This window comes from Trachinotus anak, unplaced genomic scaffold, assembly GCF_046630095.1.
Source record: "Trachinotus anak isolate AG129_WGS33_773 ecotype Australia unplaced genomic scaffold, CSIRO_AGI_Tana_v1 ptg000015l, whole genome shotgun sequence".
Lineage (NCBI taxonomy): Eukaryota > Metazoa > Chordata > Actinopteri > Carangiformes > Carangidae > Trachinotus > Trachinotus anak.
This window is the reverse complement of record NW_027273866.1, coordinates 15,071,359-15,093,759: the sequence shown is the minus strand read 5'-3', so window position 1 is coordinate 15,093,759 and position 22,401 is coordinate 15,071,359. Positions and strand designations below refer to the sequence as shown.

At 41.2% G+C, this 22,401-nt stretch overlaps 3 protein-coding genes across 6 annotated transcripts; 1 reads left to right on the top strand and 2 right to left on the bottom strand.

The window, feature by feature from the left end:
• The first annotated feature begins 7 nt into the window (after positions 1 to 7).
• LOC139632549 (proton-coupled zinc antiporter SLC30A2-like) lies at positions 8 to 5,407 on the top strand. Its single transcript, XM_071497486.1, has 8 exons — positions 8 to 196; positions 355 to 563; positions 1,579 to 1,725; positions 2,001 to 2,154; positions 2,246 to 2,456; positions 3,269 to 3,374; positions 3,477 to 3,611; positions 4,358 to 5,407. Exons 1-8 carry the CDS (start codon positions 132 to 134, stop codon positions 4,489 to 4,491), a joined length of 1,161 nt encoding a protein of 386 aa, XP_071353587.1. The 5' UTR covers positions 8 to 131; the 3' UTR covers positions 4,492 to 5,407.
• coq8ab (coenzyme Q8A, genome duplicate b) lies at positions 5,062 to 18,854 on the bottom strand. Of its 3 annotated transcripts, none has more exons than XM_071497473.1 (15): positions 17,205 to 18,854; positions 16,709 to 16,862; positions 14,991 to 15,299; positions 14,784 to 14,850; positions 13,189 to 13,260; positions 11,865 to 11,990; positions 10,113 to 10,198; positions 9,889 to 10,029; positions 9,701 to 9,782; positions 9,458 to 9,551; positions 8,225 to 8,366; positions 7,879 to 7,986; positions 7,719 to 7,784; positions 7,001 to 7,087; positions 5,062 to 5,831 (listed from the first exon to the last, which is right to left on the bottom strand). In XM_071497473.1, exons 1-15 carry the CDS (start codon positions 17,333 to 17,335, stop codon positions 5,538 to 5,540), a joined length of 1,959 nt encoding a protein of 652 aa, XP_071353574.1. In that variant the 5' UTR covers positions 17,336 to 18,854; the 3' UTR covers positions 5,062 to 5,537. The 3 variants fall into 3 exon arrangements, with proteins under 3 accessions (XP_071353574.1, XP_071353575.1, XP_071353576.1); XM_071497474.1 differs by having other exon boundaries at positions 16,709 to 16,913; positions 17,205 to 17,345; XM_071497475.1 differs by having other exon boundaries at positions 16,709 to 16,976; positions 17,205 to 17,340.
• A 133-nt stretch (positions 18,855 to 18,987) lies between these two features.
• On the bottom strand, positions 18,988 to 22,334 carry LOC139632554 (putative deoxyribonuclease TATDN3). Of its 2 annotated transcripts, none has more exons than XM_071497492.1 (10): positions 22,147 to 22,334; positions 22,039 to 22,071; positions 21,895 to 21,968; positions 21,737 to 21,821; positions 20,722 to 20,784; positions 20,507 to 20,616; positions 20,171 to 20,226; positions 19,964 to 20,076; positions 19,574 to 19,654; positions 18,988 to 19,339 (listed from the first exon to the last, which is right to left on the bottom strand). In XM_071497492.1, exons 1-10 carry the CDS (start codon positions 22,198 to 22,200, stop codon positions 19,196 to 19,198), a joined length of 813 nt encoding a protein of 270 aa, XP_071353593.1. In that variant the 5' UTR covers positions 22,201 to 22,334; the 3' UTR covers positions 18,988 to 19,195. The 2 variants fall into 2 exon arrangements, with proteins under 2 accessions (XP_071353593.1, XP_071353594.1); XM_071497493.1 differs by having other exon boundaries at positions 19,574 to 19,651.
• Between the last annotated feature and the right edge of the window lie 67 nt (positions 22,335 to 22,401).

Below are 22,401 nucleotides of genomic sequence, written 5' to 3'. Positions count from 1 at the left end.
GCCATTGGCTCCTGTGGTGCTCCACCCCTGACAGATAACACGTGTTAGAGCAGGTGGCGAGTTGTCCAGCTTCACTTTGCACCAGTTAAACTTAAAATTAGAGATTTCCTGAAGCGTAGTCAGCAGAGGATATGGAGCTGGCAGCAGATTCAGACAAACAGCAGTTAATTGAGGCTCATTTGGTGCCTCTTGTGTGGTATGTTTTTATTCTTTCCTCACAAATGTCCTCATTCAGCACAAACGTGTTTTAATCTGTTGCTATTATCTGTGTATTTAATCACAAACTATCCTAACGGTACGTTTTCTGATTAATAATTTGTCAGGAAACCAGAAAACAGTTCTGTCTTCTCTTAGGACGAGTCTTCCAGAGGGAAAATATTCAGACTCTGGATCAGAGTTTAGTGAAGATGCCTCCAGCGTGGACGGTCTGTGGCAGCCCGACCGGCTCTGCCAGGAGACAGACACCGTGTCGGCGGCTGAAAGTGACGTAAGACGTTTGGCCAGGAGGAAACTTTACATCGCCTGCGCTGTCAGCCTCGTGTTCATGACCGGGGAGGTGATTGGTAAGAACAGAGATTATTGTTAAAATTAATCCACCTGCCGCAAATATACCACATGTAAGGAATTCATTTTATGCAATTTAATCTGTGAAAGCTCGACAGTGAAAGGTCACAGTGGTGGAAAGTAACAAAGAATATTTACCTAAGTGCTGCACTTTTACCACAGTTTGACTATAGTGTGTTTTCTCTTTGCTTTTAAAGAAAATCAGATTTTCATATAAAACACTGATGAAACCTGTAAGAAACGATCACCTTTATATATGAGACAAGACGAACAAAGGAACCACGTAACATTTGACCTGGTGCAACAACAAAATGCTGCTTACTGAGATGATTAGACTGATAAATCAATCTGATACTGGCTCATACAGTGGCCAGGGTCAGCTTACTGCACATATTGTCAAAACAACAGTGTCACCATTAAAGAGCACTGATGAGTTGATTTTGCATTTTTAATAATAATCCAGTAAAATCAGATGACTATAAAGAGAAGGGAACGCTTCCAGACGCTCAGGCAGGGTGAGGAGTGGAGAGGGTTTTAGTTAAGATGTTGTCTGGACCTCACTGGGTCGTCGGGGAGAAATAGTAACTTTACAGTAAAACACACAAGAAGAGGAAGAAATATGCTGTTAAATCAAAATCAAACAATCTAAGATTAATCACAGAAAATAAAGTATCGTAGAGGCAACGTAACCGGCGTCTCAAAACAAACCAGGAGGTTCTGAAATCATAAAGACCAACTGAAGCACCACAACTTAAAGAGGTTAACATGCATAGATTTGAAGTCATAAGCCTGATTAAATAAAGGCTTTTAATTGTCTGCACACAGAGCGTTAGGCCTCTGTTGTCTTTTAAATAATAACACTCTGAAAAGTTCTGCCTCATTGTTTGAATTGAGCTAAACAAACATGTTTTGCCTTAATGTTACATCACTAATTTCAATATATCTGACTGCAACTAATGTGTTTACCTGTGCAGTGTTTTCTTTGAGGAGTCCAGTTGTCTCTCTCCTCTGCAGGTGGATACGCTGCTCGCAGTCTGGCCATCATGACGGACGCAGCTCATCTCCTCACCGACTTTGGGAGCATCCTGATCAGCATCTTCTCACTGTGGATCTCATCCAGGCCGCAGACACGAACCATGACCTTTGGATGGCATCGAGCAGGTGAGATCAAAACAACCTGATGATGTCATGATGTATCGGTGTTAGAGGTTTGTTCCCCAGTTCAGGGTCAATGTCCTGCTGCACAATTATAACTTAGATTTCAACAGTGTGTGTCCAAACTTTTGACTGGTACTGTATGTATGAAGCAGATGATTTAATCTCCCTCCAAGGATTAATAAATCTATCTATCTATCTATCTATCTATCTATCTATCTATCTATCTATCTGCTTCACTTATTCTTTTTTACTCATATACTTTATAAATGTTCTGACAGAGATCTTGGGCGTGCTGTTGTCTGTTGTGTCCATCTGGGCTGTGACAGCAGTGCTGGTCTTATCAGCCATGCAGAGAATCACTGATGGAGACTACGACATCGACAGTCACATCATGTTAATAACCTCAGGTTGCGCTGTGGGGGTCAACGTCCTGTGAGTGTCCGACTTTCTGGATTATTTTGGTTCGTTCAGCAGAGGTCGGACGCTTTTCTAAAAATAGTTTTGACTTTGTTTCTTCACCCAGGATGGTGCTGATCCTCCATCAGTCCGGTGCCTCCCACGGTCACAGCCATGGGTTTCCCACCGGCTGGTCGCAGAGGACCGGGGAGCGTCAGCATCATGGCCACACTCATGGGCACGGCAACGCCAGCGTGAAGGCGGCCTTCATCCACGTGGTGGGAGATCTGCTGCAAAGTGTCGGGGTCCTGCTGGCTGCAACCATCATCCACTTCTGGGTCGGTGTCACCAAAAACACTCCAGGAATTCAGATGATAAAACTCATTATAATTATCTTGAATTAGATTAGCTTTTTTCTGGAGCTTTCAACTCCATCTCATGGTCTTCATCAGTGGGTGGAGTTTGCTCAGTTTCCTTTCAAGTAGAGAACATTAGTCACATGATAACAGGTGGTTGTAAATGGCAGAAGGTTGTTAACCTCATCTCTCGTCAAGGGAAGCAAACTCCATCAGCTGATGAAGTCACTGAGAGGTGGTTGAAAGCCCTAGAAAAAGCTAGTAAGTGGATCTTGAGACTACTATACTATTTCCAAAGTCAAGAGGGAAACTTTTAAAAGTATTCTGGGCAATTTTAGAGCTTTCTAAATCTATTTGCTGTGAATACTGACCAGGTCACCAAATGTGTATTAATCCGCTGCTGAAAATAGTCCCCCACTAATGCACAATTTACTTCTGTTTCAGGAATATTTGCTAAACACTGCAGTGCTCAGCTGTTTTGGGAAATTATTTAGACTTTTTAAAAAATGAAAGAATTATATATAATATAGAATTATACCAGCTCTATCATTTAAACACTTAGTCGTAAGAGGACAAATGGGCAATACAAAGATATAAATGTACTTTAAGCCCTTTAAAAGTGAAACTGGCTGCAACCAACTTATTTTGACAGCTTGACAATATTAGTACAACTGGAGCAATATATATAGTATATATAGTGTTATCAGCATGAGTTGGTGCAGACTCTTGTAAACACTCTGGTTTTATTCTGTGGTTTTTATTTGCTATTAATCAACTGTCTATATTCCTCACAGCCTGAATATAAAGTAGCAGACCCAATTTGTACGTTCCTGTTCTCAGTTCTCGTTCTTGGGACAACGTTTCCAGTCACAAAGGATGTTTTCAGGATACTGATGGAGGGTACAAACACCTTTCTCTGCATGTGGTGACAACATAACATCATAATTGTCACGGCTACAGATTTAGTTTTTTGGCAGTGAGTGTTTTCTCTGTTTTCTGCAGCCTCTCCTCAGGACGTCAACGTCAACGTTGCCAGAGAGTTGCTGCTGTCCGTCAGAGGAGTCGTCGCTGTTCACAGTTTGCACATGTGGAGCCTCAACATGACTCAGTCTCTACTTTCTGTCCACGTGGTCGCAGGTAAAGGCTGAATCAATGCTGCTTATCTGTACTTCACACAGTGTAGATGATGTGGTGCACAGCAGCAAATTCATTCGTCGGGTCGATGCTCCTGAAGTGTTTAACTTTCCTATTTGTGCTGCACAACATTTCAGAGGGAAATAATCTGACAGCTTTAGTTACTGTTTACTTTAGAGGAACTGAACACTTTCTACACCAGTGATTTACCCCACCCCCCCCCAGGGGCACCAGTGGTTGTAGGAGACAACGTCTGATTTTACTTTTGTCTGAAACTTTTTTATTGCTGACCGACTTTTTTTCTCGGTCAGGTGTCGCTTGCAAAAGACGACTGTAACCTCAGTGGGACTTGTCTGGATAATTAAATAAAATAAAAATGTACTTACTTAATCTGGGTTATATTCAGCACAGGTTCAGTTCAGTTAAACATGAATCAAGAAAAAAAACTTAGACAATAAAACAATAAAGACCAAAACATAAATAATGAAAATATCAAAATAATTTTCCAACCATTGCTGCAGGTTCGAGTTCATTTCATTCACAGGTTTCTGCAAGAAACATCTCGAACTGTCGCTTGTGCTCTTTTCTAATGTGAAGAGAAGTGGAGTCACATGCAGATGTGGCTGTGAAAAAGCCACATCTGCATCATGGTGTGTTGGGTAACTACTGGTCATTGAAACAGGCAGAGACTGGTTCAGGTTGTAGTACTGATGATGTGAGATTGTGAAAGTCTGTATTTGTGTCCTCAGAGGAAGATGCTGATTCGCAGATCGTCCTCCTGAAGGCAACAACGCTGCTCCGCTCTGAGTTCGGTTTCTCCAGCATCACCATCCAGGTGGAGCGTTACAGTAGCACTGCCGGCGGTACCAGGACTGTGAGATGAGGCAGGAGGCTCCACCATCGCTGCTTGTTCCCGCTCAACAACTTCGAACCCGCCCCCCCGTCTGAGCGGCCGAGGGTACAGCTCGACATTTTTACATCTCAGGAGTCTGTGACGCAGTTTACATGAATTTTTGAAAATGCTTTTGGCTGTTGTGAGAGCAGAGAAGTTCGAGCTGCCAGCTGCCATCAATCCACTGCTTCCTCACTCAAGCGTTGACTGTGCCTCCAGCCTCCAGTTCATTTACAGGTAGATTCTCCACATGTTGTCTGGGTACAGCTACTGTCTGTATATATTCTTAGAGTGTTTTGCACTTGCATAAATGCAGCCAGTCTAACTAGTATTTTCTTTTAAATAAGACTAGACATGTTCAGTATTTATCAGGTTCATAATATTATAGGCAACACTGTTGTTTACATTAATTGTCGCTTGTTTCTCAGGTTTTCTGATTATTAATTACATATTTTAAGCTTCTTCTTTTTTCCTTCTTCTTCTAACATGTTTGATTCATCTTTAAATGTTTTTTTCAGGTTTAATCTGCATTTTCAGAAATGTATAAATCTTTGATGCCGATTTGTTTTTGCAACATCAGTGTCAATTTATTTCAACTGACAGTCCTGGTCAGATGGAAGACAAACCATACAGGCACAGAATTAACAGGCTGTACAGTCATTCAAACAATATGTTACAAATAATCTCCACACATAATATTTCATGTAGAGTTAGTCTGGATCGAAGTCCTGGTCCAGACGAGAAATGGAATATGAAGCACACGGATATGAATATGAAATTGTTCGTAACAGGTAGACATTGATCTGATGGACTATTGTTTTCACATGCTCATATCAGTTTACTTGATGAGTCACCAGACATGACAAGTAAAAAAAAAAAGACAAAACTAGGTCACATCTGGACATAATCTGGCCCAGGCTACCTAAAAAAACAAACAAACAAAAAAAAAAACATCTTCACAGTTGAGAATGTGAGAGTTAAATTGTTCAACATTACCACAAACAACACTAGAAACTCGTGGGTGCAACACGCTGCAGCTAGTGTGTTGAGCCGGGGCGTCCATCTTTCCAGTAGTTGTTGTAGGCCTCCTGGAACATGTTCTTACAGGAGATTCTAGCTTTGAGTTTGGAGCAGATGAGGAAGGAGCCGCCAATCTTCCTGTGGAGGGAGTAGGTTTCCTCCGGAGGCGGCGTCAGTCGCTCCCTCAGCATCACGGGGATGAGGCTGTGGATGCGCTCGGTGGTGCTCTGAGTTCCAAAGTCGAAGGGTTCCTCAGAGGAGAAGGCCTCGCCGAGGATCATCACTGCGTCCACATGGGCGTTCTCCATCGCCTGTTTACAACAATAGGAGATAATACACTTACTTTACTTCCTGGCAGATTCAGAAGAGACTGAACATCTCCAAAGCTCACTAACTGATGCAAGAAACAATTCACTGTTCTACAGGAGTTTCTGTTCCTGACCACTTCTTGGCTGCAGCCAGTAATTTCCTTGAGTTTCTAGCGGCTGCTCAGAGCCAAGAATTTTTTCTGTACTAAACCAAATGTTGCCCTGACTATAAAGACTACCCCTGAAACCTCTGCTGTTTATCTGTACAGTGAATTTTCCAGCTGCTGCATATAAAGTGACTGGTGCCGCAAAACGCTGCAGGGTCTGTTATTTCTTAGGTTTCCTGGGTAGAAATTATGAGTAAAACAGAGACAGTTGAGTCAGTTGTTTTTAAAAAGTTGTTGATTTCCAGAGAAATTCACAAGTAAATTCATTCACACCCAACTTTTTATGTCAGATTATGAATTTCACATTTTGCTGCCAGTTAAGTGGGAGGGAATCAACTGAACACTGTCTCCGTTTCATCTGTGATTAGTACCAATAACATACAAAAGTTCTTTACTCCAAGGAGATTTCTGTTCTAGGTGACGGCAACATCAGTCTGAGAGGAACAATATTTATAATAATATTTATAATACTGCTGCTGCAGGTGCTCCTGGTCACCAGCGGAGGCCGATAAAGTTCACATAAACCTTAATCCCACTTTAATAAATGTTAGAAGTGATAAGACACTTGGCTAATTTTTGATTAAATCATCACAAAGAAATGCACAACATGTATTTGTAATTAAAGAATCTGCAGGTTTTTCATTCAGACTGATGCAGCAGGTCATTAATTCTTCTCTCCGTCTGAAAATTTGTTCATTTGTAAAATCAACTGTGCATCTGTGGAAAATAAAACCGGCAGACTCTCAGCCTTCACATCACGTGTCCGTCTGTCTCTGATCTGAGGTTTACAGCTGAAGTTAGTGCTGAAGGTTTCAGTGTTTTTAAACTAATTCTCAGGACTGAGCTCTGTTGATTTTATCCTCCAATTAGTCGATTAATTAAATAGAGGCTCCATCAATCAAACACATCTGTTCTATAATAGTCATTTTGAGCCCAGTTTCACAGTGATTACAGCCTGGTGTGGTGTATAGTTAGAAGAGGTGCTGTAAAGTTTGTGTTTATTACCTTTGACTCGTATCCTGTGAGAAACTTCATGTCTCTGGATCTCTGCAGGACGCCTTCTCTGTTCCGTTCTGCAGCTGCCTTAATAATCTGTGATAATATGAGAGTCCACAGGTTAAATAAACAAACTTCTACTTAAATATTTCCCTGCATGAAAGTAAAGCACATTAACTGTCTCTAATTAAAACAGAATTTTATTCTAATTGAGGTTTTTGGTGATTTAAATTTTTTAATGTGCAAAACGTGCTCAGTTTCTTGTTATATCATGAAGGTTTCTCATTTTAACAAATTTTTTTTTTATGTTACTATAACACATTTTCTTGTTATTAATTGAATATACCAAAATATACTATTTTAAAAATAACCTTTTCTTGTAATAACAACATCATATGTTGGTTGGATACAGTCTCGGCTCAATCATGAAATAAAACTTAATGAGACCATAATAACTGGTTATTCTCACTTTTTTGGCTGGAATTACATTATAATGAGTGAAGTCTGAGAAATATTATTTTATTTTAACAAATGATATGATCGTGGGAAAGTTTTGTGATATAATGATAAAATGCTTTGTTGTTATTACAAGAAAAGTTTCTTGTAAAAAGAGAATTTTGCATGTAGTAGTAACATGCAAATGTCATAATAACACAAACTGTAAAAATACTGTGGATGTAACTAAATATTTTCAGTTTTACATTTTTTACAGTTTACAGTTTCTTACCTCAATGTAGGTGTCGGTGAAACTCTTATCAAATCCTCGTGTTGCACCAAAATCCAACAATGCGACCTGAAGATATGAAACAGAGAAACAGGCCTCAGTGAAAAAGTCACGTATAAAATGTACATACAGTTTGTTTATTACGTAACTAAGGCAAACTGACCTTGTGAGCTTGTGGATCAAAGAAGAAGTTGGACCAGTTTGGATCAGTCTGCATGTACCTGAACTCAAAAAGCTCCCTCAGGCATAAAATCAAGATCTGCTCACAAATCTGGCAGAAGAAAAAGGACAGAGCTGAACTGTGTGAAACGACATAAAAATATTGACAAAGGAAACAAGATGAGCAACAGTTTGCTCTGTGATGTGCCGACATGTCTGCGGGGCGTTAAAGGTGCCGTGTCGCTGTAATTGGCACGTCACCTTGAACACGGCGTCTTGGCAGCGCGCAGGTGTAAATTGTACGGTAAGCGGTGTAGAGTTCAGGGCAGTGTGAGGCTCTACGGCTGTACCTCATTCCTGAGTTCCTGAGAGAGGTCAGTGGCCTGGTCCAGAGGAAAACCAGGCACCAGAGTTGTGGTGAGGACATGTTGGCTGCTCAGCTCATCAATCACATCAGGCACGTAGAAGAAGGGGTGATCTTTCAGCAGCTCTCTGCAACACAAACAGCAACAACCAAGTCAAAGGACACATCTTCCCGACTCCAAAACCGTGCTGAGATGTCAACAGCAGAGCCCTGTGATAAACGGGGACAAAGCCATTTATAACTTCAGATGGTTAAAGGTTGTGTCACTTCCTGATCACAATTTAAGATATGTGCCATTTTCTTTTCCTGGTCTTTGTAGTAAACACGAGCGGCGACAGCCACCACGACCGAACACAAATAGTGGTGCCAATAAAAAACAGCACTAACAGCACTGATTGATTCACAGGTGAATTCTGGGAAGTTTGGTGCAAAAACAACAGCAAACCCCGCTGAGTCAGCACCAAAGATGAATATGAAAACAAAAAAAAGGGATATTTGAGCGACAGTCACCACAGTTGTGATTCCCAACCTGAATAAATTAAACTAAACTAAAAATCTGAAATTATGATTTACTTGTAAAACACATTTCAATATATTCAACATATTTGTGTTGAGGAACATTGGATTAAAAACTGATGTGATTCTAATGGTAAATTTACAATTAGCTGCAATCAAGAGTGTAAGAAAACCACTGAGCAAGCAATTAGACAATTTTAAATGAGTATATAAACAAATAAATAAGTTAAAAGTTAAAAATGAAAAGCTGAAAAACCTAAAAGTAAAAGATAAATGTGTTCAATAACATTCAGTTCATAATCCAGTCATTCTATATTTTAAACATGGTGCCAGTTAAGGAGTGAGTTTATCTGATGGGTCGTTAAATGAATGTAGTAGGTCATGAGGAAAACATTAATGAAAAAATAAATTCTCTAACACAAAATTAAGCTTATTTTTCAGGCTTCTCTTGAAACTCTGCTTTTCTCTTATGAAATGCCTCAACTTTATCCTGTCAGGCCTCTAAAAGTGACAAAATAAAACAATCTGAGAGGGAAATTACTGACGCGCTCACAATTTACAGACATGCGACCGATGATGAGGGGTTGCGTGAAAATACAGCAAAAAAGGTTGGGAACCACTGAAACAACACAGTTATAATTTATAATCATGGAAAATGTATCCTCCGCTCAGTCTGTGTAGTATCAATAACTGAACTACTCACTGGAATTTTTTGGCACATTTTGCCTCCCTTATGTAATCGCACTCCAGCGCCAGCTCACGGCTCATGACCTCAATGAGGTGCTCAGGAAACAGACCTGTAAAAGAGGGCAAATGGGACCAAGCTGAAAATCATGACATTCAGGCTGCTGGTGTAGTTCAGTGTGTTGACAGTAGAGGAAGTTACAACCATCAGACAATGGCAGCTGCTATCATGAAAAAGATAAAAACCCTCCAACAGTGTTACCGTCAGGCAGCGCGTTGCTCAAACTCAGAGCGGTCATGATATTGTTCACGTCACTGTCGATGCTCTTTGCGACTCCAGGGTACTGAAAGAGAAGGTCGGAGGGTGTGACGGTGGAGTTCAGTGCGTTTTGTCACAGTTTGCTTCTACGCTTTATCTCTGAGCCGACACACCCTCTCACACCCTCTCACCTGGATCTTCATGGCCACCTCTCTGCCGTCCTTCAGCCTCGCCAAGTGCACCTGACCGATGGACGCCGCTGCAAACGGCTTCTCCTCAAAGTACTCCAGCTTGTCCCGCCAGCGTGGGCCGAGGTCGCTGCTGATGGCTTTCTGCAGAGAGCAAAGGAACCGTCTGATCTGCTCCACTTGATTCAGTGGGTGCGAGTTACTCATTGCAGCTCTCCATACTGTACCATCATCTGTTTAGTGGGCATGAAGTCGGCACTCTGACGCACACGCTCGAAGATTTTGGCCAACTGAGGTTTGATAAAAGCATCGTCTGAGAGAGAAGAAGAGAACAGGACAAAGTTAAATGGAAAGACTGCAGACCTCAGGCAACAGCTGGTGGCGTGACGTTATTTTTGATATAATACCTATAGAACATTTGACATACAGGTCTACGTGTATGATAAAGCTCTTCTCTAAGGTTTGGTCCCTGTTCCTGACTCACTGATACCAGACCAGCTGCCATGTGCTGAGGTGGATCTCAGCTGAGAAACCTCACAATGCACTGAAGCACAACTGATTTGCTTCGGTGTTGCACTGATTATAACAGATAAGTGCTGAGGTATTAGTGATGCTTGCTCTTATTTATCTATATTATGTTGTTTTATGATTTTTTTTTTTTTAATTAATGTTGAACATTGTTTTTGTGTTTGTTTATGTCGACCTATGTATTTATGTGTGAGAAAGTTCAATAAAGGAGAAAATAGTTGCAGATAATTTCTGGTCCATCTGCTGATCGATCAACTGTTTCATCTCTGCTGATAAAGATCATGTGATATGATCATGTGACAGATTACACATTATGTAGATCGTACAAGAAGGTACAATATAACCCTGCAACTAACAATTACTTTCATGATTGATTAATCTGCTGATTAGTTTCTTGAGTAATAGGTAGAATTTTTCAATAAAATATCTGAAAATAATAAAAAACTATTTGGATATTTTCACAATCCTCATTTCCTAGAGCCCAATGTGATGTCTTAAAATTACTTGTTTTATTTGACAAACAGTGCAAGATTCAATTTACTTCACCTTAGACAAAGAAAAGCAGCAAATCCTCACAACTAAGAAGCCAGAACCAAGTAATTAACGACTTTTTTGCTAAAAAAATTTTTTTGAAAAATGAATCATTTGTTAAAATATTTATATGAAACATGACCAAAAGCTCCAGAACAGCTACTAAATGACCCCAGTGGTAATATTGCCACCTGCTGTTTCCAATGACAGCAGTTTGACCAAGGAGGCTGTCAAAGTTTTTGGATTAGGACATAGATTATAAATAGGGAAAGTGGATTAAGAGTTTTTTTTTTTTACTGAGCAGTGGATGATCATTTTTTAATTCTGATGGACAGAGGAGGCTTTTAGAGTTTTGGAAACACCTTGAAAACCCTGGTAAGTGTTTTTCAGTGACCTTGTGTGTTTTTGAAAGACTTCCAGGGTTTATTTATCTTTCAGGAACACAAAAGCTTAACTCTATGACTCAATGATAATACAGGAGAGGCCCAAACCGACACTGAGGACATCTAATAGTATAACAACATAACAACACTGTACTGTAAGTGTTTAAAGTCAACAGACTGCAGTGTCAGTTTAGGCTCAGCTGCCCACAATAGCTCAGCTGGAATGGCACTTATTGTGTTCAGCTGGCCCGAGGTTTATTTTGGGTGCTGACATTTCCCTAATGGTAAAGGGATCTCGTTTGTTTGCCAGCGAGTCTAAATCAGAAACATGATGAGGTGTTGTTGGGAAGCTCATGCACCAGGTTACTGTCTGTGTTTGGTCTCTGATGAAAGCTGGGGCTTTATATGCAGACTGACACATGTGGGTTTCCCGTCTGTAACATGCCTGCTGTCCTCGCATCATGTAATGTTAGTCTGTACCGTAGACCAGGTGACTTCATTGTGTTTAACGTGAAGAACATTTTGGACACACCTCACCTTGAATACTGAGCATCTGTCCGAGTTTCAGAGCAGCACCTCGGACTTTGCAGAGTGTGCGGACGATTCTCTCAGCGTTGGCTTCAGAGAGGAAGGCGCTCGAGTCCAGTATGGACTTTTTATCACCTGAAAAAGACATTCATCATTAAGCTCAGGTGCAACTGTATTTCAGCTACAGATAAGACAATGATGATGTTGTTAATGTTATATTGGACATAGTTTAATTGCTTTCTCTCATCAACGCATTCAGTAATGTGAACTTTTAAGAGGAAACACTTCGGGGCAGAAATCCTCTGGTTGAAATGAATAAACATTCTCTGCAGGTGTGTTTCAGAAAAGCTTAATAAAGAAAATAATTGTAAGGAATTACGGACTCTGTTGTGTCCACAGGAGGATTATCAAACTACCTGCAGCTCGACTTTTGTCTGACCTGCAGCAGAACAATGAGGTTTTCTTTTTTTCACATATCAGCACCAGTTGTGACTGATAGGACTGTTTCTCTCTGTGTTTCCCAACTTACTGAACATTGTAATGTGCTGCTCCTTCTCCCTGAAGCTTATTGAGTCTGTTTCTTCTCATGTTATCTGAGGAACTCCTTATTTCAGAGTAAAACGCTTGATGGTTTCAATTTAGCAGATGTAAAACTTTTTCCTTTTTATATAATGAGACTGATGTTTTTTTTGTTTGCATATTTTTTGTGTTCTGACTAGAGCTGGATTTCAAATTATAAATACTAAAACAGCGATGATGATACAAATGATTTTCTTCAAATCCTTTTTTCAGTTTGACAAAATGAGGTAAATTTTCAGTCAAAGTGTTTCACTGTGTCTTACTCAAATCAACTCAACAAGAATGAGGCCTATTGTTGTGTAAATCAGGGACTATCTCATCAAAGAGCAAACAACACTGAGAATCTGACAAAGCATTTGACGCCAACTTTCAGACAGCTCTTGATACTTGGTGCTTGCGACATTTGTGGAAGTTACCCAACATGTTCATTCTCCACAGCACCAAGTATTTCAAATCTTACTGCTGACCCCTGTTAGACTGGCTGGTTTTCTGAGCCGACTGTTTTCTGTTTAATAATAAAAGCTGGCAGGAGTTTAAACATAATTTTCTATTGGTGATGTTGAATTTGAAGCCGATTCCACTGCCTCTGTTAAAAAGTCATGAGTTGCTTTAGAGGAGTAACTACACCCTATTTGACATCACCACATACAGGCAAGTATGGAGAACGACCACTTTAGTCTTTATAATCATAACATTACCATTAAAACCCAGTCATTACAAACCATAAAACCTATAAAAATCCTCCTCTCATCACCTTGTTGTTGGGGTTTTAAACTCTTCTTGGCCACTTCAGCGATGGCCCCGATGCCAAGTCCGACAGCCAGACCTGCAGAAAGAAACCAACATTAAACAAGGATTCACAAACTTTCTCTCAGGAGACAGGCGCCGTTTAAAAAGCTGAAGTCAACATTATCAGCCCTCTGCATCTGATAACAACAGCAACAAGGAGAGCAGGCGAAAACAGCCGTGAGCCAGCAGAGGTGAGTCTAATTTCTCAGAGCGAGTCCTTGAGAGCTCAGAGGTCACCTCAGGGAAGCAACAACTGATACTTCTCTGAGTGTGGTTCCTTCAGATGAGAGGAGAGCTAATATCTGACAACATGTTTTATATTAGCTGGATTCTCAGGCGGGACTCTGACATGTCCCTGAAACATTTTCTCAGCTACTGATACTCTGTAATTCCAGTGCTGCGAAGGAGCACGTCAGCACTTCCCCCAGTCTGACCACAGCTCTGGAGAACTGGTGCAATGCAAAACCCTCTCAACTAAATCCCAAATTATGATGCTCAAACACTTCGCTGTTGAGGGAAGAAATAAACAGCAACTGTGCTGTTTAAACCAGATGAAAGAGAATAAAAAACATATGAAATGTTTGGCTTTGTGTCTGCAGCAGCATGGACACTATTACATAATCTCTGCTGTGGGGAGATCCTGCCCAGCCCTCCCTGCTCTGCAGGAAGTGCCAGCATTGGCAATTTCATTTGCACAACTTGTTTGCACAACTCATGTCAAAAAGAGTTGTGTGTTTGCAAAGAAAATGCTGGAGTCCATTTAGCGTTCTTACAATTATCTTGAGCTGATAAGTGCTCCAAATTCCAAATTCAGACTCTGGGTCACTTTAGGTCAGTTTTGCATGAAGTTACTCATGATTATCTATAACCTGTTTTCTCAATCAGTCATTTAGTCTATAAACTAAACTGTAACTCAGAAAAATGAATTTTCCATCGCTCTACATCAGTACATGCAGGTAAACATGGATGTGAACCATGCAGGTCTCAAGATGTTGAAATAAATCTGATTTTCATCCGTTTTATCAGGAGGGAAATTATGTTTGTCGATGAGTTTTAGAGACTGAAACTGAATGAAGACAAGATCTCTGTTTACAAGAAAACTCCTTAAAGATTTCAGAAAAAAAATGCATCAAAGCACTAAACTAAAAAAAGCTCTAAAAACCGTATGAAAGTAAAACCAATCAGTAAGTCATAAAAATATTATGTTGGTGTTTTATTTAATTCCTCAATGTCTTGCTGAGCAGACACATGTAACACTATTTCAGCACTGCTCTGCTTCACGTTCATCATGAACACGCCTGCGCTGCGCTGCGCCCGGCAGCTGCCCAGTAATCCAACACTGGTCACACAGCCCGGGAACTGGGACAGCTGAGGGTCGGACGCCTTGCTGAAGGGCACATTGGCAGTGGTAGTTATATATTTACATTACACACAGTTTCTGGTGCGGAGATTCGTAAACTGAACTGAAATCTTTACGGCAACGAGGATGATGATAATATTAATGTCGTTTTTCTTCGGCTGTGTCAAAAACGTGAGCAGTTAACTAGTAAACACACGTACCTCCGAAATTCACCAGCCGTCCTATCCGGGTGACGGGCACCTTCCTCTCTCTGGCTCTTTCACTGAGCTGAAATAAAGGAAAAGGACTAAACTTGAAGAACAAAAGACAAATAAAATGCTCCAGTGCAGCACTGAAGCTAGAAATAAAGAGTACTGATCAATATTATTCCAACACTGATAAAAAAAAAGAGGCGTTAGAGTGGATACCACTTGCTTATGTTGCTTGGTGTCTGTTTTCTTTGTGTTTCTTGCTTTATCGATGTCCTCCGATGTCAGCCCCCCCACTGTGGAGTTGTCCTGGTTAAATAACCTCGTATGTCCCGAGAACAGCCGACTTGACCAGTCCCTGTGGTATTTCAGATGTTTGGTGCTGGGTCTGCCGCTGCAGGTCGCCCGTCCGCCATTTACACTTCCAATGAAACAGGTGCTGAAACAAGCTCCCACAGCTGAATATCTGTGAGGCGTCGCTGCTGTGGGTCTGTGGACGCAGACTTCCTGCAGTTTGCTGAACGTCTCCTGGATGAACAAAACATGACTCATATATAATATAATAGTTTAACATTAGGGGAAATACACTTATTCATTTTCTTGCCAAGAGTTCCAGCGTTCAACAGACTGAGTTCACCCCAGTCAGCAACACTTAGCTGTTAAATAATTATAAATCCTGTATATTTGATAACATTTTATTAGTTTTCAGCCAAAACCCAAGAACTGTATGTCCAGCTCCACTCGTCTGCATAGATGGTACCAGTTTTGCACAAATCTCTGTTAGCTTAGCTCAGCTGGTTCTGTCCAACACCAAAACAAAATCCCTAAATAACCCAGAGTTTAAAAATGACTAAAAATGGTTGTGTAACAAAGTTAACAAACTTTAGACAAAGAAAACCAGCAGTTTCCTCCTGTTTCTTTATGCTAAGCTAAGCTCGCGGGCCGCAGGGTGTAGCTTCATATTTAACATATAGATACGATCTCATATTTCTCAAACTGTCAAACTATTCCTGTAAGAAAATTAACTTTAACAGTCATATTTTTAATCAAAATTAATATTCTAATATTTTCAGCATGTATTTCAGGTACCGGATGGTTTCTGGGTATCAGGCTCTATGACGAAGCTGCCATGTATAGTGGGAGTCAACGGGGGCCGAACAACAAAGTTATGCCAGCTCCCTCCGGCAGGTTCATACGGCCCTGACACTTCTACACAGAATCAGGGACGTAAATTGGTTTTCTTATAATGATCAACTAATCCCAGAGGCCTTGAGGATCATCAACCTCTCATCTGATGAAGGTGAGAGTTGATTTTAGTCGACAGTTTCAGGAGCAACTGTTGGAAAACTTCCCTACAGATGCTGCTTGACTGATAATTTGTGTTTTTATTATAGGATTTTAGTGCCTTAAAGTCATTTAAATCAGTGGTCACAAGATTAATCTGAGTGGTCTGCGACCCAAACCTGAATCTTTGCTTTTTGGTGAGACATTTTATAGGTTTACCTCTTCAGTCCTCCTTAAATTAAATTGTTTCAAATGAAACCGATCAGATAAATTTCAAGGGGAAAATCACTAGTTGGAAAACCTATGGAAGGTTTGAGTTCACAAGCCACAGAAGTTTATGTTGTTTTGGAAGCTTTACTTTCCAGCAAAAGAACAAAACCTGTGGAAAAACACGACACATTTAGTCATTTCTAGCAGTTTTCTGGCAGTAAAACGCCACCGTCAGACGTCCAAAGACAACACACACCAGCTGGATCCTTTACTCCCTGCACTTCCTATTCCAGCATCACCCGCCTCATAAGGCTGCTCACTATTGTGGTGTTGATGGGGTGACGGGGGCAGAAACAGCCACAGGAGGTATCTGGGTTGCATGTTTGTGAAACTCTATCCCACTCTGCAGCAGCATGACGGGCAAATCACGGCTGACTGCTCACCCTTGCTGATCCGGCGGCGTGATGGATGTTGACCAGCCTCTGGTTGGTGGTGCTGGGCAGGCCGCCCGCTGTGGCTCTGCTGGCCGCCTGCTTCACCCAGGTCAGACCCCTCCAGACCACCGTGTCACCTGTCATGGTGCTGTCCTGTCCAGACCTGTGGAGTCAGGGACAATCACAGGTCTCTGCTCAGCGGGTGTTTCAGGCTCTGAGGGGTGATGAATGAGATGAGTGAGGCTGAGGAGCTGGACCATCAGTTTAAGTTCCCATGCTGGTGAGATAAAGCATGACTGCACATCCACAGCACGCTTTGGCAAAACAACCTAATCAAACACTGATAAAAGTGTAATATTAACTGGTCTGGCTGTGTGATAAGAGAGAGAGGCACTGACAAGTTTAAACCACAAACCTGAGACAGAGAAATGAGTCAAATCACTTTGTGACTAACTTGACTGAAAAGAATAAAAGTGACAAAGAGGGAAGCTCAGTCTGTGCTCACCAGCAGGAGTCCTCTCTCAGCCCCGGGAAGCTGCACTGAGCATCGTCCAACCGCGCCGCCTTCACCTTGATCCTCCTGGACGCAGCTTCTTGTAAACACCTCGGCGGCCACACGCTGAAGGACGCGCACATTTCCCCCGAGGCGACCCCGGGGGCAGCTCCACAAACACGGGCCAATGAGGCAAAGTCCAGCCGCCGGCCCGACCGTCAACAAACCTCCGCACTGGCCGGACGGGCTGTCAATCAACCGCCGGCCAGGGCGCGTCACAGCTGACGTGTCACTTCAGGGCGGCGCGTAAACTGGAGACGTGCTGCGTTCAGGAGCGTTTTTTTCCACACACACCACAGATTGGTTCTTTGAGTTGTATTTAAAAAAAATTTAAAAGTAAAATAAAAATATTTTGCAGGACAATGACCTAAGTAAAAGTGAAAATCGTTTGTTACTCAAAAGTTAGAAATAGTAGGTAAATTACAAAATTAAAAACACAATACTTTTGTTCTGAGATGTACTCAAACCATTAAAAAGAAATATTTAAATAAATGCATTTAAATGTACTTTAATTTAAATACAAGTTAATTTAAATACAACTAATATTTCCCTCTTCTCTTGGAATTGTGTTGGTCTAAAAAGACTGCCTAACCTTTTATCAATTTTATTCTATTCTGTAAAAACTACACTCTCTACATGATTGTTTGAATTTATTTTGCACTGAGTAACAACTATAATCAGTGAAAAATTGAAGCTTTAGTGATGTCTTTGCTTTGTATCCAACCATCTGCCAAATGAGTAAATGTAAATGTAAAAATAAAACTCCCGTAGTTAATTTTATTCTCAAAATATAGCAACATTAAAGTTCCCAGTTTATTAAGGACAAAAGCAAAATAAATGTAAGAGTTCCTGCTACGTAGCCTGCCCTCATTGATCTAAACTGGGTGGACAAATAATAGAAAAGCACAGGACAGTTCAACAGCAACAGATTATAATCTTCTTGATGGCAGGATTTATTGCATGACTGTTTTGTTAGAGCGCATTAGATTTAGCTACGTGTATCTAATAAACTACCAACTGAGTGTACTTGGATAAGATACCAGTTCCTGGAAAATAATTAAATATATTTACTTTAGCTACATGAATCACAGCTTCTGCTTCTGCTTTGTCTCTTCACACTGCTGAGGATTTAAGAACAATACGGCTACTGTGTATTTTAAGACAGTGCTTGTCAGTAGTGATGGTTAGTTGCCCATTAATAAGGATTGTAGCCTTGTGTTTCCGCATGGCGCTAAATCTTTCAGTTTAAACAAGTGAAAATGTTACAGGTGTGTTAGCAGCTCTGAATCTTTATGAAACAATTTCCTGAATGATTTTCTGCAACGTCAGAACTCAAAGATTGGAGCTTAAGAGGAGCACTTGAAAGCAGCAATATGTCATACAACTGTGAGCTGTGACTGATCCAGGCCCATTAGAGTTTGGCTTCAGCAGCTGACGTTGAGTGGAGGGTGAATCACCTTTTAATTATAACAGTTTACAATTAAACGGTGCAAGTAGCCAGAGAAATGACGAGGTTAGTGATATCACTGCCCTGCTTAGATCAGTCGACGGGCAAAATAAAAACGAAAACAGTGGCACGTCACGATCATTCACGTTACAGTGACATGAGTCTTCAAATGACTGCATGACCACGACTGCTGTCAGCAAGCTGCTGAATTTGTCACATGACAATGTGTTTATGAATTCTTGGGTGATTCAGATGTATCACACACATGAAAAATACACAACTTGTGTGTTAAATTGTTATCTCATCGTCGTTTATTTAAGAATTCCATGAATCCATTAAGAATGGAGATAAATAAATGGCTCTTGCCTCAACCGACCCTCTGTTTCTTGATTTATTCACACGTCCGGGTACTTAAAAAGATGTCAATGGTAACAGAAAGCTGTGTGTATATAATTCAAAGTATTCTAGACTGATGGAATAAACCTTTCAGGCCGTGTCAGGGTCTGATGGCTGACTTTAGCTTCGGGAAGAGTCGGAGAGCGTTCTGCGTTGTCACCTCCATCACCGTCTCCAGTGACACTCCTTTAATCTTACTGATGTACTCAGCAGAGATAGAGATGTTTTTTGGCTCATTTCTCACCTGCAATCAGGGCACAAAGTAAGAAGGACGCAACATGGGGGGGTGAATAAAGCTGGAAGACAGTAACCTTTGATAAATATACTATATGCATGTAAAAGAAAAGGTAGGGACATTCTGCAAACACCCTCCTTAAAATATAAGAACATGCTGGTCAAACCTTAAATACTGGCAAATATACTGGATTTGGATTTCAGCACATTTATTTTAATCTGAGGGAACAAAAAACTCTTTTACCTGCTTTTCTGGACCCAGAGCAGGTGAATCGGTTTCCAGGCAGATGTTCTCTAACGGCAGCTGTTTCACAAGTTTCTGCTTCTTGGTGGAAAATTCACAAAGAAACCGTCATCAATCATTAACATTTAATGTGATAAAGTCAACCTATGAAAACAAAGTCAACATGTAGGTGCTGTCTGAAGAGACTGACAGTAGTTTAGTTGTTTAAACTGTAATTGTTTTGGTACAAACGAGGATATTCACATAATTTCTCACTAAATCAGGAAAACATTTTAGTCTCTTTACACATAAATGACAAATATAAGGGGGTAGGAGAATATGTTGTGTTCCTGAGGAGAAATTTTAAAGTAGTTTTTGACAAATTTGACCAGATCAGGTGCTCTGCTGTACCTGTTCACTCCGTATTATGGATGGTGGGATAGAAAAGAAATATCCAGCCTTCACTCCCTCCATGGCAACAGACGGTTTCCCATCAAACGCATGAAGCAGGACTTTTTCGACACCTAGTGACATTTCAGAGGAAGTGCAGTTTACTTCTCATGTTCAAGAGGATAATTCATCCACAGGTGAACTGAGAACCTAAACTCAACTGTTTACCTTGCTCTTTGAGGAGGTGGATGGTGGGTCTTCCTGCGGACCGTGAATGAACATTTCTAAAAAATAAAATCACACAGTGACACATATTATGGATGCTTGTTGGCTACAGGTAAATCTACTGTATATCTCAAGAGGATTTTATGACTCAGATTAAAAAAAGGCAGAATTGCATGAGAATATTTTATTTTCATAACACATGTGAACTTGTATATTTATATATAACACTAGAAAATGCCAGCATCCCTGCACAATAACAGAATATTGTTTTAGAAGCTGTAAAAATAAATCCTCTTTTGATGAAAAATTCCCACAGACTTCATATCATGTATGACTCACAGAGGGAGATCCAGATCCTTGGCGATCTGTGCCTGACGGATAAGGACCTGCCTCTGGCTCTCTTTATCCGTCTCATTGTTGACATATCTAGGTGTAAAATCCAAACCAACCTATGACAACAAAAACATTGGAAAAGGATTTAACTGACTGCAAAAGAGAGAAAGTCAGGACAGAAAACTGCGACTGAAGTCTCAACATAAATACTGAATCTTTACCTCGCCGATAGCCACTAGGTGGTCTTTGTATTTCTCTATGATGGGTAAAGCAGCATCAAGATCCTGCATAAAAGACAGAAAGACTTTAATTCCTGTTCTGTATTATGATGTCTACAGAAATAAAAATGACCAAATGAATTGCAGTGTTGATAGAGATTAACCCAAAAGACAAAAAACAAGGTCTAATTTACCTCTAGTGTCACTGAGACATGTTTATAGCTGCAATTTTATTATCCAGTGCTCTGAAATATCAGTTTTTGAGCCTTCATTCAAATACTTCGGAGGTGAACAGACTTGGTGGTCACAGGATTGAAAAGTCTGACTGAACAATCACTGGCTTTCTAGAATGTCCCTGTTACTCTACATAATCTGGAATAGTTCCAATGAAAAGATTTCATATGAACGACTGAGTGTCCTGTGGATCATCCAGAGTAATGAGGGCATTGTTTCTGAAGAGAATCGTTGCTGTGGAGACCACAAACCTTTTCTAGTCAAGCACATCTGATTTACATATCTCAAACATTTGCCTAAAAGAGTTTCACAAACTGTCCAACAAAGGGCCTATGGATGTTCTCATTTGTCCAGGTCATGGTTTCTCAAAGGAGTTTTAAATCGAAAGCAACTGGACTTGGTTATTTGTCTAGGAAGATGTTTCACCTCTCATCCAAGAGGCTTCATCAGTTCTTCATCAGTTCAGAACTGATGAAGAACTGATGAAGTCTCTGTCCAGTTGCTTTCGATTTAAAACTCCTTTGAGTGTCCAACAAAGGACACGTACTGTCCTTATGGTGAGGAAAACAAGGGAGCAACCTCATGAAGAGCAAAAGAGAGTCAAGCCTCCAATAGATTTACACACATACAGACAATTTTAAATAGTAAAATGACAATATGTCTGAACAGAATGACAGTACTGGGTGACATATAGATACATAACGCATATGCAGAACACGGATCAGATACATCCTAAATCTACTTTCCTGGCTAGAGGCGCCCTGCAGGACAGTTTGGGTCGTACCTGGAGGGAAGCCCCCCTCTGCTGCTCCGGTGAGACCTGCTGCACAGGGTGGACTCCTAAGCAGGGGAAAATAAAACCTGCAAACCTAAGAAAAAGTGAAACGGTCAGAGCACACAGTCCGTGAAACCTGACCAGTGTTGTGAACACAGTGCGGTTACCTCTGCGACAACGCGATGATCTTGTCAAACTCCCCAGCATGCTCTGCGACGGCCAGCAGCGCCAGCAGCCCGGCCTGGGGGCAGAGCCAAGCGGTCAGACTCACCACAACTACCTGAGCAGTGTTAGTAGCTGAGCCGTCTCACCTCTTTGGAGTTCTCTACCACCTGCTCCACGTCCTGACGACAAGAGGAAACGTTAACGCTGCGTGAAGTATTTCAAAGGTAAATAAAATCATTTTAAGGCGCTCGTACCGAGTCAAAGTCCCCCGCGGAGAGATGACAGTGGCAGTCCACGTAGCCACGCATGTGGACAACGAAGCCTCAGAACCAAAACATCACCCGTTTCCTGGAAGCGGGACGGACTGCGCATGCGTGATTGGTCGAGAGCGCTACATCTATAATGCAGCGCTGCCCGGGAGAGCGGTGTTCGTCCACATCTGATTGGTCGAAACCTGCGGCGCATCAACGGAGACAAGCCGAGCGTCCCCGGCGGCGCGACCCGGCAGC